Source organism: Eleginops maclovinus, chromosome 23, assembly GCF_036324505.1.
Source record: "Eleginops maclovinus isolate JMC-PN-2008 ecotype Puerto Natales chromosome 23, JC_Emac_rtc_rv5, whole genome shotgun sequence".
Taxonomy (NCBI): domain Eukaryota; kingdom Metazoa; phylum Chordata; class Actinopteri; order Perciformes; family Eleginopidae; genus Eleginops; species Eleginops maclovinus.
The window spans coordinates 12,017,431-12,034,937 of NC_086371.1; the positions used below are offsets into that span (position 1 = coordinate 12,017,431).

A 17,507-nucleotide genomic window follows, 5' to 3' on the forward strand; every position below is an offset into this window, starting at 1 on the left:
TCAACTTATAAATCAAGACAAACAAGAACATTGACTTAATTGACTTGATATTATAAATGAAAAATATCATTCTGGCAGGAAAATAAAGATCTACTGAATTAATCTTTAGTGGGTATGAATCTACATAAAATAACGTACATTTATTTTGAACGAAAATAAACATTTTAAAGCCATCTTTTTCTTTATCATATACACCTGGTGATATAATATTATGTCGTGTGAAGTAATGTTATACAGTATTCAACAATTTCCTGTTTAAATACTTGATTATGACTTTATCTTTACTTTTTATGGGTTGTAACAAAATAATTGTGTTTACAGCCTGAACATATTCACGGGTGGTGGACATCCGGATATACATTTAAGTTTTTCGCCTTAAAAAGATGTGGCTTCCTTAATTGCACTTTCTCATTAACATTTTCTTGAAGCATTCTTCTATGAAACACCAACATATTTCCTTTTAAGACGTAGTGGAATGGGGCCGGCACATCTGGCCCTGTCCTCAGTCTGTCTCTGCCTGTCCCCTGACGGTAGGGGATCTTCTGCAGGCAGGCAGGCTGAGGAAACACTGCGTACACCGTGTTCTCTCCTTCTTCAGCTCTCCTCTCTGTTTGCATGAGAACTAAACTGTACCTCTGTGGGACGGCACAGGCTTATCCCCCTGTGGTTTTTCAGACTCCAAAGTTGAATGATTCTAATTTGTGATGCTATTTGAAAGGGAGAATTACTGGAGGTGCTGAATATACATGAGCCCCCTGATGCAACCTTTCACAGAGTTATATCAGGTTCCTCTTTGAGAGAAAGTAAAAAATGGCCTGTGAATGGCTTTATTACGACTGTATAGCTTGGCTTAATTTATGTGCAAATTTACATATGAAGGCAGCGTCGCTTGATGTCCGACTGCACAGATACTGTGTCGCAATCAATCTGAGTTTTCAATAGTGTCGCCCCAAGTTTAAACACAAACAGAGGGGAAGATCTCTGGAGTGGAACTTAGATCTAGAGACTACATTCCGAACCAGGGAGAAGTGGTTCAAGTCTTGTTTTTATTAACTTTTCTGTCTCTAAACACAGTGGTAAGTGTCCTGTGTGTGTGCCTCTAGATAGTGTACAGTCTATATTGCAAGTTATTCTTTAAAGTGTTGCTTCCATTTGACGGTGCTTTTATATTTGCAGTTGGCATACCTGCCCCTGTAGATCAATTGTTATTCCATCATTACAGTTTAGATTCACAGCTCTCTTGCTTGAGAAAGAGCATGCTGTGTGGAAATAGGAAAGCTGATTGAATTATGATCTGAGTCATTCCGGTGGTCTTTCGAAGGAGAATAATACCATTTACGTGGCTTGTAGAGATCAGTGGAAGCTGATGAAATTTCCTCAGGCTAATATGAGCAACTTTGTTGAAACGCAGGCCACTGCTATCTCTGACTTTGAGGCTTTAAACATACATATCTTAAATATATACATTGATTCTGAAGGTGACTTTGCAAGACATTAGCGATATATTTGAAGTTTTCCTTTTGAACGGATTCAAAAAGAGTTATTTTTTGTAGATGACAAGATTTCTTGAGCATGAGTCATTATATGGGATGAATGAAAACGATTAACACAAAATGCATAACGAAATGCTTGACAAAATACAATTAATATAAGTCAATATGTAGTTATTGTATTTATTGTTTTTGCATATATTAATTAAACTTTTACTAGTATAATTTAGTTGAAATATCTTACGGTTGGTCCTATTTGAATATTTAATACTCATTAATCCAGTAGTTTAAGCTGTTCCTGAACTTCCCTTCAACAATGACCTTCAATGACTTGTCTTAAATGTTCCATGGGAAATGAGTTGTTGTTCCATCGTTACCTCACAGGTGACTTTGGATTAGCTTCAGTGCTCAGCGGAGGAGCCTGCAGGAGTCTGTGGGAACGATTCTGTGTTTGGATGACACTGACAGCGATAGTTAGCAGGGTGCCTGTCATCCAGTTAAATCCACATCGTGCTGACAAGGCCAGACGTGCATGAGATGCAAGTGTGTGGAGAACCGCACGCATCGACGTACACACAGGCAAACAAAAACACAAGCAAGCACACAAACACACATCAGGGGACGGCTGATGGAGGGCCCTGCTCCCTCCAGTGTTGTCCCAGTTGCCGGTGACTTGGGTCACACAGCTGCAAGCTCAACCAGGCACACGGCTGCAAAAAGATGAGGAGTGTGGAGGGATGGAAACAGGGAGAGGTTGACATGGGAGAAATTAATTTTCGTTAGAGAAGGACAGAATTGTGAGAGAATACAGAAAAACAGTAAGAGGATATATTAATAATAAACAATGAGATGATCATCCTGCTTCTATTTCAAAGACTGCACAAGGGGTATTTATTAGTAGTTCCCAAACTAACTTAAGCAATAAAATCGCTTATTGTTTGTTTGGATTCATCCATCACCCTGTTATTTTGCTCTAAAATATATTCTCAAGTATTTTTTTCATCTTGGATTTTCTTTGTCGTTGTTTTAAAGAAGGACAGCCATAATGTAGCTGATGTATTTACTTAAAGCACAGACACTGCCATATAAGGATGGTCAGCTTTTACTTGGATTGACTTTGCATGGTTTACCGTACAGCTCAGATACCGCCAATCTTCTTAGTGATGTCCTTTTTTGCTTAAAAATGTACGTATGTGCCGAACCATTTTTGTAATGACTTTGAAAATTGTAGCAAAGGTCATCAGATGCCACAGCTTGCAGTTTATACCACACTGCTTTGCCTCAGAACAATTTTGTGTATAAGTCAGCTTCACAGCACATACAGTAGATTTTTTCTTTTTCTTTGCAATGACAGTTTTGAGATGGATTTAAGGGCAGCATGTACCCTGGTGGGAAGTCAGCATTCCACAGCTGAGTGACTCAGATTGGACATAGAGATACACATAAAGGATCAACACCAACTACGACAGCTGAACAGTCCACAGTTCACTAAAGTAACACGGGCACGCGAAGATGGACAGATGGCACGGAACTCTGTAACATTTTGTTCTGGGACATGATCCAGCCATGTATTTATCACAGGTGTCATGCAAAGTGGCAGACTTGTGTTTTGGTTAGTCTTTTGAGTATTACTAAAAATACTTTGGATGGAAGTAAACACATCATGCTTTGCCCTGTATTTCTATATGTGATATGATTTGTATTTACAGTAATTAAACCAGACCGAAAGTTATGAGCAGTCAAACCGCTTTCTCTTAAAATACTGTGGTAAACTAGGCGACCCGTATAGTCAGCAATTTGACACAGCTAATAAAAAGTCCACTGCTATGGATGGCCACTTGCGTCCACCTTTGACCTTTTGAAGAGCATCCACAGAGCCATTAGTCAGATCACTTAACTACATCCTGAGGGTCTAATCCCTTAACAGCCATAGCAGACAAACTCATATGTGACCACATATTTGCACTGAAACACAGATGGGAATCCTATGAGGTAGAACATATTGTTATTTTTTCTTAGGTGGGTATGGGGTTGAGGGATGAATGCGGCATGACCATACTGAGATATTCCCCGAACACACTCCTCTGGGTCTCTGCTCTATGTCAGTATTTTCACAGTAAATTTAACCAGGACATTCTCCCTGTTATAGGACAAGGTAAATCTTTACATTATAGCCTGAAGCTGGTAGACTTATGCTGAATTACAGCCTGGTGCCAGATGCTCCCCAAGCTTGTTAAATGCAATTCACTGCACACTGCACCATTAGCTACAGGACTGCTTGTCCTGCTGTAAACTGATATTATGTGCAGTGAAGGCTACTGTAAGTGAACTTGTATCACTTTGTATCAACTGAAATTAAGTGTCTTTATCCTTCATTCATGTGCTTCTTTTCTTCAGAGATTTAGGGGAGAAATGCTGCAGTTACTAAACACCACATAATAACACCATGAATGGCCTTGTCACTCATACTTGCAGGTCTCCTGGATGTGTGTGTATGAGTCTTCCCATGTTTGTACAGATAATGTGTGTGAGAACATAAATACTACTTGTGTGGCAGAAAAACAAGAAACTCCCTTTGGTTAGCAGTATCTATAAATAGACATACAGTATAGGATGTCACCATGTCAAGTTCTACATTAATACGAAATAGGTCATAAATGTTTTGTCCCATGTTAAACTTCACTTCTTTCTTAGGAAGAAATTAAAAAAGGGAAAACAAATAATAAAAACACCTGAGATTAAATGACAATCCTGAAAACAAAAAGATGGTTTGTTGTCCTGACATGATGGGAGTAAACATGCCCAGTAGAAGCCATCAATTCCCCCTGTTGATGCTGTGCAAGATTACTCACAGGAAGCTGAACTGATCCAAAACATAACCCTGACTTATGATTGTGATCAGTAATGGTTAGAAACTGAAGATAACATGGATTATGTCTGTTTACATAAACCCAACAAAATTGTATATACATTTAAAATATACACTGCTTTGAATCTTATATTTTTCTATTAATATTCTTATTCTGCTAAGGGTAAAATTAGAAGGCCCTTTTTATGGCTTTTTATGATTTTCAGTTGCAATTCAGAAACAAATATTATGGCACACAATATTACATTATATCATTTGTAGGGATAGATGCCAATAAGCAAATGTAACACCCCAAATGATAGATCTTTGAAAAGAAGCAGTGTTTCCACTACTGGTTGTCATGTAACACCACATTCATCTGTGTAACACAATCCGTAAACTCCATAACCCAAAATGTCACTTGCAAAAAAGATGGATTAAATGCAGACTGAGCGGCGAGAAATTTAAGCAACCCTAATAGAACTTTGCAATTAATCAGGGCGTGGGCGGCTTACTTTTGCTGTTACACCTTAACCAGCAGCAACAGCTCTAAAAAAATTAATAGATTAATTTCAACTTTCATGACAAAGCAGGCCTATTGAAACTGACAAACCTACTTAATCACAGTTTAAAAGTGTTTAGGGATTGTGAACACTACTCACGCCATCTGAAATGTTGAATACAATACCACCAAAGTAAATAATCTGTCACGGCATGATTTTACAAACAAGTTCTCAGCAGTGTTGAAATGATTTATTTTCTGTAAGGAGCTCTAAAACCAGTCCATATAAGTGAGCAAAAACTCAGTTTCCTCTTATTTTGCTGCCTCTAATGACCTGGGAAATATATTGCCGAATAAGGTCATACTATAGAGAACTAGTTGCTTAGTATCATGAACAACGGCTCAATTATGTTTTTTATTACACATATTACCACTAAATGAGATATGGAGAGAGGCATGCTGATTTTCAGGTACACTTAGAGAAAGTTATTTTGCTGCTTAAAACAGACAATTCAACAGTGTTGAGGTGAAACAATTGGCAGTTTCACAGGAAACTTTCATTGTTGCTCTTGGACATTGTGTTCCACTGAATTGGACACACATCATACGAGTGCCAGTCAGAGCATGGCACCCACAGTTATGGCTGCATATCCAGAGGTATTGCCAGTGCTCAATCGTCTCTTTGTGCTTGAGAACACAGTAACTGAGAACAAACAACAGCAGAACAGTGAGGAAACAGTCAAAGGGCTCTGTGCTGTTCTATTCCCTTCATTTGTAAGCCAAGATGGGACACTCTCAGTCGCGTCGCAGTGCACTTGTGCCCGTCGGGGTTTTGCCACCATCTCCCAGGACGGTGTGCGTCCACCGCCTGGCCGAACCTCCCCATCGATTTTGCTGCCATTACCAACACTTCAGCTATCCTGAGAGAGCTATGAGCTACTCGCCACCTTACTCACCGGGTCTGTTCAAGAAGCCAGATCGGCGGTAAGTGGGGGATAGTCAGAGTTTATCTTGTGTGTGAGAAGACATCTGGCGTGACAGTGATGAGTGTCAGTGACAGGTGTGCACATTAAAGACAGTTCAGGAAAAGATGGATGTTAACAGGAATGTGTCAGCGTCTAAATGGTGTATAGTGGCGGATGGAGCATTTGTCAAGAAATGGCTGGATTACAATTCATGCATTGTGAGCGGTGAATCTGTTTTCCATCATGTTCAATCTTGCCAAATAGAGAACGAAACAGAACAGAAGAAAAAGCTGTAACGTCTCCGCCTCTGTGTTTAACAAGCTGCTATGTCACTATAACAATCATCTTTTCTCTAAAATAACCTTGATGATCATGTTGTTGAAAGACAACTTTTGAATTTCTAATGATTGCTGGCTGCAGAATTGAAAACAGGCTGCCCTTGGATAACAATGTCAGTCCTGTCAACATCCTCTGCATGTACTGAATGTTTCATACACCTATCACATGAGGTTATACATGCAATCCAAGGGCAGAAATTGACAGCCTGTTAAATGTATTGAAAAACCTCAGGAGCAAGACCAAGGCCATGTGCCATGATTCACTCAGGAGACTTATAGGTGATGTGATAATAATGAGTGCCTGTGGGTGTCCTTGTGTATGTATAGTGTTCAGTATTCATTGGGTTCTACCGCTCCTGTTGCCCTCACTGACAAGCTTCCTCTGAGACGGCCTCTGGCTGCAAGTTCTGGTAGGGCTGCGTGTTCTTAGGTCACACTCTCATACACGCCATGCATTCCTAATTCTGAGAGCACATGTGGGACACTTGCAGTAAAAACAAAAGGAAGCTATCAACACAATTTGAAGGCCAGTGTTTTTGTTATTGTGCTAAACTGTGTTAATCTTGATTTTGTAGTGTCAAAACCCTCAACATCTGCTCATAACAAAAGCTGGGACATTGACTGCATGTCTTTGCCTTGTTTTTCTTCAGCTAATGGTGCAGATGAATCACAGTATTATAAAACGTGGTTGGCTCCTGCACTTGGGATAGAAACTGTGGCCCATTGCCTAGCCTTGTATTGACTCACTGGATTGGGCGCGTGCCAACCATGGTCAGGCAGAAAGAGTTCCTCAGAAATCTAAAGGGCTTTATTTCCTGAAAAGATGGAGTAGATCACAGTGTGGCACTTCAACTTACTTAGAAACATGCAGAAACTATTTAAAATATAACTGCCTATGTTCTGTAAAGATGTCTAACGCTTGCCATGATCTTTGTGGGAGCAATATTTAAACAGTAAATAAAGCAGGCAGAAAGGTTGTGCACATTGTAGTTTATACCGTCTTCTTACAGCATGTGGCTTATTATGTATGTCCTACTTGTACCGTGCATGAAGGCTCCCCACTGTCTGTAGTTTCTATCTGTGCATCTCAGCGCAGCCAAAGGCAATTGGTGTGACTCCCCTCTCCTAAGTGGGACTATCACAGCAGGGTAGGGTAATTCACCAGCCCCCCATCACCAGAGCAGAGCCTGATATTAAACCTGGCAGCTGTACTGTCACAGTGCGAAATCTGAGACGACAGGCACTATGGGGCCTAATGCACAGTCAATGTGCTTTCTGCTTAAGCTTATTAGGCCTACAAAAGTCAGCCTTTCCACTCTAATTATTTTGTTACATAACAGAACTCTATTTTCTCCCCAAAAATATAGTTTGCTTGTCTAAGAGTCAGAAAGATGAAGGGTCTGGATCATTTGATGTGCATGTTTAATTTTCGTTGTGGTGTGGCCTTTAGGAAATTGGCAACACATTGTTTTGTGTTATGAAATCCATAATTCAATATATTTAATCATTTTATATATAGATTACATGGGTTATGCAATTAACCACATTTAATGGCTACCATTCTCTGCTGACCCACTCAGCAGAATATTTCCATAAATGTTCATTTGAGCAGCTGGTAATATTCTACATGTTGTTGGTGCTTTGGATGAAAACAATGTGGCGCAACAGAGGCTCTCTAATAAAAATGTAATTGGATTATTATCAGTATTGGATCAGATAATCATAATAGCAAAACGGAACATAATGTGACAGCTGAGAGGTGCCGAGCAATTATATTAATGCTAATAAAACCTGCATGAACGCCTCACTGAAAACAAAATCTATTGCTCAATAGACTTGCCAATACTCAGTGGAAACTCTTGTGAAAAGAGAGATAACAGCAGTTACTCATGTGTTTTCCCAGAGTTCGGCTTCTACTACAAATTATTTATTACAGTCTGCAGGATGCTCATTAATGTTGCCTCACATCTTGCAAGGTACAATGTCAATACACTATGTGAATTTAAAAATGTCTAACACAAGATGAAAGTGCTTTATGTTTGGAGTAGGCCTTGTCAGCCCTTCGAATCAATGGATAATGAAACTGTATATAGTAGGAGGTGGTACACAAAAAACATTAATAACAATCTTTCCTAAATTGTTGGTTGCCATTCCACACATTAGGGTGAACTACAATTTGATAAAAAAAAACTAAACTAAACTAAAAACAAAAACAAACAAGCATTAGGCTGAAAACATGTCAAAGGTGTTGAATACATTTATGAATAACAGAATGAGTGTAGATTGCCCATTGAGAATTTTCAATGTTTGGCCAAGCCACAAAAACTACCTGGATTCTCTTTTTATGTCTGAGGGCAAGAAAAGGTGGCGGAAAATTCCGTCGTAAACAATGTGTCCAGGAACAGCCTTTGTTATTAATATGGTACTCAACGGACCGGTGTTTTCTGCATGTTTACCACTAGAGACCGATAGAGTTCAGACAGATTGAGGGGAAATTTACCGGGAGAGTGTGGGAAAGTACTTTTGCAGAGTACCTATGCATGCGTGCAGCATGAAGTAACAAACAACATAAAGTGATGGGAACAAAATGTTACTGATTTAAATTACATTGTGAGCAATCAAGTACAATTGGCAATCATTTTCAAACGAGTTGTGAAACTGTACACCAGGCAGTTAAATAACTATTCAACTAATCCATTAAGATTACACATGAGCAAACATGCTCTAAAATCGCTTCTCTAACAAGTTAAGAGAGGCAGTGGACATCGGATGATACAAATTATTGCAGCATGCGTCATCTCTGTTGAGATACTGAGGTTTTTTTTTTATATATACGTGTGAACTATTTATGCAGACCATGTAATTACATTTGTACCAGAAGTTGTTATGATGTTGTTTGTTGCTTCGAGTATATGCATGTCTTTCTGAAATACCAGTGTGGCAGAGGAAAAGTTCAGAATCAGGGCATATGTGATGCTGCGTTCACATGCTCCTCTTCAACTCGTTCTTTCGAGCGTCGATGTTGTTTACTAATAGTATATCTTATGCAACTTAATGTAATCGTTGCCATTTGTTTCTGTTTTTAGAGGATTCAACAAACATAATAGTCATCACAAAAAAAAAGATGAAAAATGTGTTGTTTCGAGTTGACTGATAACCTTTATAATGTGTCTTTGATTAGTTGTTGATCATCCTTGGCTGTCATAATCATCCCCTTACATATAAAAATAGATAAACAGAATACTTTGGAGAGATCTCATCTTAGAAATATCGCTTTTAATATGTATGATTCGTAGTATGGGTTAATACAGTGATGACAACTCTCTTTTAAATAAGCTTATAACACATGACAAACATAGTTCTGAGTTCAACTTTAAATTAAAGTAAATGTACAAGTCTCAAGTTATAAGTGATAGTAGGCCTATTGTAGCCTCTAAGTTGTGTGTCAACAACATATATTGTAAAATCCAACGCCGACAGTATTAGCCATTCAAAACAATGAATGCATTAAGTTAGTTGTAGGTTGAATACTCTATTACCAGAACCATACGATGTGATGCAATAGAGTTTAATGCATTTAATGTTATAGTGTTAGATGTTACATTTTATCTGTATACTGCATCATAATCAGAATAGACTACACAAGTGAGTAAAAGTAACAAAAAGAAAAAGTCTCCAAATAAAGCCATTTTCTAGAGTCAGATTTTGAATACTAGAGTAACAGAAAGAAACTCATCTTAACTTTTTGTAATCTTCCTATCGAGTTGTATAAAAAGTTTATGGCGTGTATTTATAAAGGTCCGGGTTCTGAAAGTAGTTTTTCCTATGCCACTCTAACGCACCATACTATCTGACCCGCCAAGCGAATTTGACTAAAATATGCACGCGTCAGATGACGTCAGCAGGCAACTCATACAAATAACAGCCAGTGGCAGAAATAGCATCAGACAGTCGCTTGTTTTCACCGGCGAAGCTCACACCCGACACAGCACAGCACTGCGCCTAACCAGCAGCAGCAGCAGCAAGTTAGTGCATCGATACCATAGACGAAACTAATCCGGATATCACTTAGGTGACCAACCAATCGCAAACGTGGCGAGAAGCGTAATCCAAACGAGTCTGGTACTCAACATGACCACAGAGATGTTCGGTAAAACAGACATGGAGGTGGCCGTATACCAGCTGCACAACTTCTCCATCTCTTTTTTCTCCTCGTTCGTGGGAGGAGATGTAGTATCGGTCAAACTTGACAACAGGTAAATATCCGACACAGCCGCAATAATTTAGAAATACATGATTTGTAATGAATGCGTTTGATTAGTTAATCATCGGAGCATTAGCTTATTATCACTCTAACTTTACTGCAGGCCTCCAACTAACGTTACTGTGTTGTCATAAAACGGATCAAAACACATCGTGTGCAATGTGTGATGACGTTTTTATTTACAAAATACCATAATACCGTGTGCCCAAATATATTTCTCTCTGCTGTTGTTTGTTTGGACTTTGAACATATTTTTTTTTCAAACTATCTACTATCTCACTGAGAAACCTCCTCATAATCTGTGTGCTCTTTATCACCCAACAATACTGATTTTCCTCAAAAGCAATTTACCTGCAGTTTATATTTGACAAAAAGTTATATCAACACAAACATATGGTATGAAGCAGGGTGAACAGTTTTCCTTTCTATTTTGCACACTTTCAGTTTTACTCTGTTACCTGTTTTCTGGGTAAAGCAGAAACATTTGTTTCCTCAAATGTTTTATGTTGCTATGCGTTAAAGGCAGTTGTGTGCTTTGAATTTTTAATTTATGGCTCTTTTTTTTCTCTCTCTCTGCAGTGCCTCTGGTGCTAGCGTTGTGGCCATCGACAACAAGATTGAACAGGCGATGGTAAGCAGAGATAATAAACACTATACAAAGACTTGAACATAGATATGAAGTCCTTCTTATGTGAACGCATTGCAGGTTACTGCTTTCTATATTAATATAACAACACTGAATACAAGTACAGAAAATCACAACAACAAGTAAAAAAAACAACATCACTGATAACATTGTTGTAGCACAGAACAATTATAAACACTCTTGAATCACAAAAAATATGTATGCTTGTAAAGGAAGAAAAAGGTCTCTATATCCTGTGACGGCAAACCCCATCATGTTTTGTTAGCATTGCCTGCAGGGCCAAGCACATCAGCCTCAACATTTGCCTCTTTTTTATATCTAAACTGATCCAACTCTTTTTCTCTATTATGACAGGATCTTGTCAAGAACCACCTCATGTATGCGGTGCGAGAGGAGGTGGAGGTCCTCAAAGAGCAAATCAAAGAGCTGGCGGAGAAAAACAACCAGCTCGAGAGGGAGAACTCCCTGCTGAAGAACCTGGCCAGTCCAGAGCAGATGGAGAAGTTCCAGTCTCGCATCCCCACAGACGCGCTGCTACCGCTGGACAACATGATCGCCAATGTGACCCCAGACCAGCATCTGCCCTGCAGCCACAGCACTGGCTCTGCTGTATAAGTGGCTCTGCCTTGGGGCGGGCAGAGCCACCGTCTCTTTACAATGATGGACCTCCATTTGAACCTAATCGCTAAGAAATTGCTGCCACCGAGAACCCTTCGTGAAAATGAAGGCGAAGCACCGGGGCTGTAAACGATCGATGGGACACAAAAGAACTCTGATAAGCACAACACAGAACTTGAGGTGCTCTGTCTGGTGTGGTAGTCAGGCCCGTTCTCTGATACCCTCCAACTCTTTGTCGTAGTCTCTCTGTGTAGACAAAAGCGCTAAGAATAGAGAGGGCTGACTAGGCATCGCAGAGTGCTTGCTTTCAGACGGCAGGGGGGCTTTCCCTGCCTAGCCGAACCCTTCCAACAAACACCCTTTGCTCTAGCAATGGGGAGTGAAGAGGTGTGGATTGGGCTAGCCCTGCAGGTGCTAACTTGAAAATGTGTTGGGGAAGAGATCCATAGAGACTGTCCTCTATGTCTCAGCAAGAAGAGCCACATCAGGTGGATTTGTCAGATCTTAAAGTATAAGTTTGAAGGACTCCCAGCCGCACATTTCAGGGACCTTTCCTGTGCCTATAATGTATTGCTCATGTATTCATGTACATTTAAGCATAACAAGAATAATCAACAGGATAAGCTAAGAGGTGGAGGTTAATGCAGTTTAGCCTGTTAGAGCTGGTGGACCGCTGCAGTACACTGAATAAACTGTAATAGTTCATCAAATGTAATCTTGTATTGCCTGCAGTTGGAGCTTGCTGCCTACGGGGGAAATTAATCCTGTAATATCTTCTGTTTTTGTTTGTGATTCCGAACAAAAATCAGTGGTTTCTAAAAAGGCACTGTATAGATTTATTTTGTAGTATTGGGGGACAGGAATATCTGCCCACCATGTACGCCTAGCTCTTCACAGCAAAAGATAAATGTAACTGCATTGTATATAAAGTTGAGACGTCCAGAGGTAAGAGTAGTGGAGATGGTGAGCAACCAGAGGAGCCAGCATTTGTCGCTGCAGATGCACTCCTGATTTTAGCAGCGTCTTCCAGTATCTGGTCTGTTTCTCGCTCAGATGCCAACTTGAAAACAATGGCATGACAACAGTGCCTGTTCATAGTAAGAGAGGAACAAATTTCCACAAAGAGCTCTGTTATCGTTGTTTTTCTAGCTACCAAAGACTTTTTGCCTTCTTGTTTTCCCCTTGCAACAACAGAAGCTAAGCAACCAGGACCATGTGTACAAAGTCACAGGGAGAAGTGTTGTTTATACTTCATGCTAAAGTTTCTATGTGTTTTGTAAAGATAACGGTATTGTTGCTGTAAAGTATCCTTAAAAAGTTGTTCACTATGGTGTTTGGATACAACTGCACATTTGCAATAAACCTTATGTTTACATAATACAATACGTTGAAGACCTGTCTTTTTGTTCATCAACTGGGCCCACATAGTGTGTGTGTGTGGTCCAAAAAAAATGAGAGCTTTACGATGTGTATGTTATACCATTACAAAGTCTGTGTAGGAAAGACTTAGTAATGATCTATTTAATGTCTCAATGTTATGTTATTATAAATACACAGTAACTACCTCATTAACTAAAGAGCCTGATGTTTCAAATTAATGCTAAGTCACATTTTTTTGCAGAAGCTTTAATAGGGGAATACCACTGACTCCAGACTAGCTTTTCCCCTTACGGTGGTATTTTTGAGGTTCCATGTTGTGTGTGCAATAGACCAATTTATTCACTGGAAATCCAGTCAGAGAAGACAGATGGGTGTGCAATAACACCAGGATGATTTGATTTTCTGCTGCTAAATATTGGAACTACTGCAAAATACCTCTTGCTTTAATTTTAGACTCAACATCACATTGTCTGTTCCCAAAACTCAGCTCTTGAAAGTTATCTTCGATCTGATGTCAAAGTTCAGGTCAGAATTCGGTGCAGCATTTGATTTGTCAAATTCATTACAATGTTGTAGGTTAAAAGGTAATTTAAACATAGAACATATTGATATGTTTTTGTTCCTACTTTTAAGAAAAACACAAACAAACGTAGTTTTTTCCAAAGTCAAAAAAGCATGCGACCACTAATGACAGTGAAGTAATAAAAGCTCGTTGCCCGATGATTGGAATCTGCGGGAGTGAGAAAACGGTTTGTCCCTGTTTGGTTTCCCTTCAGACGGATTGGCAGCACAGTCAGTTCTGCCTGTGTGTAACTAGATATTCTGTGGCTTCCCTGGTGTGCGGAACAGGCTCACATCCATCCATTGCTGAGAACAGAGTCTCAGCCCGGGCCTAGATCCACCACATCATATCAAATAGCACCACAGTAAACATGGTGTCTTCCACTGTAGCTCACTTTTACTGGTCCCTTCTGGTGTTTTGTGTCAAAACAACCGACTTTATGTGATCAATAAGGCTGCTCTAAAATGCTTGCTGCATTGAATTAGCGGCAGGCGGGATGTTCAGCGTATTGACTTAGAAAGACAATTGTTTAATGTAGCGAAGAGGAGAGGGACAGGCGTTTATTGGCTCTTTTGCACAAGATAATTTGAGTCAGTCTTTCTACTTATCCAGACACCTGAACACTTTGTGCACGCCAATAAAAAGAGGCTTCAGGGTCTGCTAAACAGGAAGAGGTACTGCAGCTTTATTATGCTTCTGCTGATAACTAATTCAGCTACAGAGACAGTGGAAAAAAATCTTCTGGCTGCACAGCTAGCATGTACAGGCCACAGACTCTAGAGGCTCACCATAAATCTGAAGACAATTAGGGCTCTGGGTTGATTTACTATTTTTGCTTTAACATGTGTCCTGTTATTCTATATTTGGAAAGGTTAAGGAACAGTGTGTTCATGAATCACTTGAGTGCATGTGGCTTTTTATTTAGAACTGCCATGTTGGAGCCCCAACAGGAAAATGGGACGTAGTTGGCAACGCCTTTTTCCCTCCAGTTAACTCTGAAATTAAAGTGGTTTTTGAGGTCATATAGTCTTATATATTTTATAGGTGCACACTTTTTTGGTTGTACTATTCTTACCACATAATAACATTTAAATATATAAAAATAAGTGTGCAACACTTCAAACCATATTTTCTAAATGATATAAGCATATTTTCCACATGGTTGCTCAGTATCCTCAATCAAACATCGATCTCAACGCTAGTTAAAAGCTCACTAGCTAATGTGCAAGATGTGTTCACATTCATCCATTTGTTAACGCCCAAATACATGCACACATTTCTGGCTTCTGCCGGATTTTCTCAAAAGGCAAAAAGACAGAAGATCTGACTTCACTGGACGTTGAGTAAAGTTAAATATTAAACGTGTGGGAAGAGACTAAGGTGTTCTAATAAACTCTAGATTAGAGTATACTTGAAATCAGGCAGCCAAGAGAGGAGTTTATGTTGGATTACGTGTGTTATGCAATGAAAAAAATAGAACATCTGTTTTGGATGGAAATTCAGGGGTTGTGCTGGGATAAGCCTGCTCTGCCTTAATGTGGTTGGAATCGCATGCAGGGGAATAATTTCGTCTGACTGCTTTTCATGGAGAATGTCAGTGTATTTTTCATGTCAACATTGAAGCAAGAGCTGAATGAATCAAATGTCAGATTTGAGGCATTACTATACTGTAATGCAATGTCGTGCATTGCACATTTCCTGTAATGTTAACAAGTTGCTCTGCTTTTTCCAAAAGAACCCTGTGAAAAGAATTGTTGATCACACATGGTTTTATAACATGAACCCATGATTACTTGCTCACATAAGTAAACTTATAGCTTCAGGGTCACAGCATGTTACACAACCTAAAGACAAGACTTCATTGATTCTTTTAACACTACTAATTTTATCTGCTGACAGGGCAATGTGACCTCTTTAAAGTCAAAGACCTCTGAAGTAGAGAGGGGAAAAGAACAAAAAAAAATGCGGAAGTTCATGCAAGGGTTTGAGCACTCACATTTATTTATTTATTGCTGCCTGTTTATGACTTCTTCACCCATTTGATGTTAGGTGGACATAATTCTTGCCTCTGTAACCTCCTCAAACAAACAAAGTTGCACAGACACGTTGTTGCACCACAGAACGATGCTGGATATGCCTTCAATCTTGCATAATCACACTTATCCTTGGCTAGGCCTCTGTGTATCTGTTGTGGCTGTGTATCTTACATGTCTTATTCTATTTTTCCACATGATGGGCTAAACAAAAATCCCCAAAGTTCTCAGCATAACAAATTAGGTCAGAGGGTTGGTGTGTGTCTGTGGTTTTGGTGGAAAGATTAACACATAAAAGTTCTCACTCTTACCAAATGTACCCAAGTGTGAACGCAACTACAGCAGTTAGTTCCCTCATAGTTTATTGAGAAGATATTTGAAGAGAGAAATTACTAATATACCCATGTTTTGAATTTAAAACTGATAAATAATTCGACACATGTCAAACCAGTAGCATTGATAATGCTTTTAGGAGGATGAACCCGATGAACCAAAACTAAAGTACCGGTACACATAGAAGGAGAATGTGGGTCAAGTGTCTGCAGTTTGTCACACTTTTGGAAAAAACATGTGAAACCAAAATATTTATTAAACCCGAGGATGAGGGAAGAGCATGACCTTAATCCAAGCTGTCGGTTTGATTTATTATACTGACTAAATATAATCTCTGTTTGTCTGGTTATAAACCAAAAGATGAACAAGACCTGAATCATGCTTTTGTTCTGGGCAGTTCTTCTGTGACAAAATGTTGGATTTCCCACATTTTTAAGTGAAAAATCTTAAGTAAAAATTGTATGATGCGGTGTCCTTTTTCCATGATCATGCGAAAAAGCATTTTCAATATCATTTGGTTGTTTTTCACGAAAAACTGTACATCAGGGACAGCAAAATGAAAACAGCACTGCTGGAATCTTAGCGGTTAGGGTGAGGGCTCCCTTGAGAACATCTTGTTTTTCTTCTGGATTGTGGAAACTGTGTTTGTATCCCAACGGATCAAAGCCACTTTAGGAATGCAGCCTGCCCAGGACATCTTATTCATAAGGACAAAAGGTCAGGGGCCACTGGTTTCGGATTTACGGTGATACCCCGGTTCATGGCACCACTGCACAGCAAGAGCCTGCACATAATTTAAAGCCCCGCTGGTTGACCTCCACACAAGCATGTGACACTAAATGGTCAAAAGGGATGTGGTTCAATACCTGGTGTAATAATCGAAGTGTGCATTTCTGAAGCTATGTTCCTTCATAACAGGGGACAACAACGACAAGCTTATTCCCATGGGGTAGCTGACATTAAAAGGAATATAAACCAAAGTGGCTCAATTGTACTCTTTAATGGTAACTGGATGTAAATGCAGATGTTTCAAGACTTAAAAAAACACACAGCGCTGCGCGGCTGTTGCCCTGAAGAGGCAGTCTCTTAATCTATATTTATCATATTTATATGTGACACAGCAATAAGAATGCAAGTTTTTTGTAGCTGTACTTAATGATGGGGTTGGTTGTTAAGACTGAGTTTATTGAACAGTTTACTGCTACATGTTTATGGTTACTTCTTACTAACACAACAGCTATTTGGTAGGGTTTTGCAGGAGTTATGCAACTCTCCCTCCTCTATTGTGGTCTATTTGTGTGACTGTGCCCTTTGTGTGGTAAACATCCCTCATCCTCTGTGCTCGTTTGGCTTGAAGAGAGCTGTCAGTCGGCTACAGGAAGTTTAAGATGTAAACAAGGCAGAAAAAGGAACTCCAGACAACCTTGGGAATATACAGTATTTGTGTTGTGTTACCTGATATAAGATTCCTCTTTAAGCCAACATAGTCTAAAAACTGATTATTTCATTGAATGTTTTATGTGAAAAA

At 39.4% G+C, this 17,507-nt stretch overlaps 1 protein-coding gene across 3 annotated transcripts in view; it reads left to right on the plus strand.

Annotated features, from left to right (window-relative positions):
- The window catches only part of tsc22d3 (TSC22 domain family, member 3), a 32,577-nt gene extending 19,523 nt beyond the window's left edge, over positions 1-13,054 (plus strand). Inside the window, exons 1-3 of one of the 3 annotated variants that reach the window (XM_063876307.1) lie at positions 5,610-5,824; positions 10,987-11,038; positions 11,408-13,054. In XM_063876307.1, coding sequence (XP_063732377.1) covers positions 5,625-5,824; positions 10,987-11,038; positions 11,408-11,668 — 513 coding nt within the window. In that variant the 5' untranslated portion in view covers positions 5,610-5,624 and the 3' untranslated portion in view covers positions 11,669-13,054. Of the gene's footprint in view, positions 1-5,609; positions 5,825-9,759; positions 10,400-10,986; positions 11,039-11,407 lie in introns of those variants that run through there. The other 2 variants (XM_063876309.1, XM_063876306.1) reach the window with 2 other exon arrangements.
- The last annotated feature ends 4,453 nt before the right edge of the window (positions 13,055-17,507 follow it).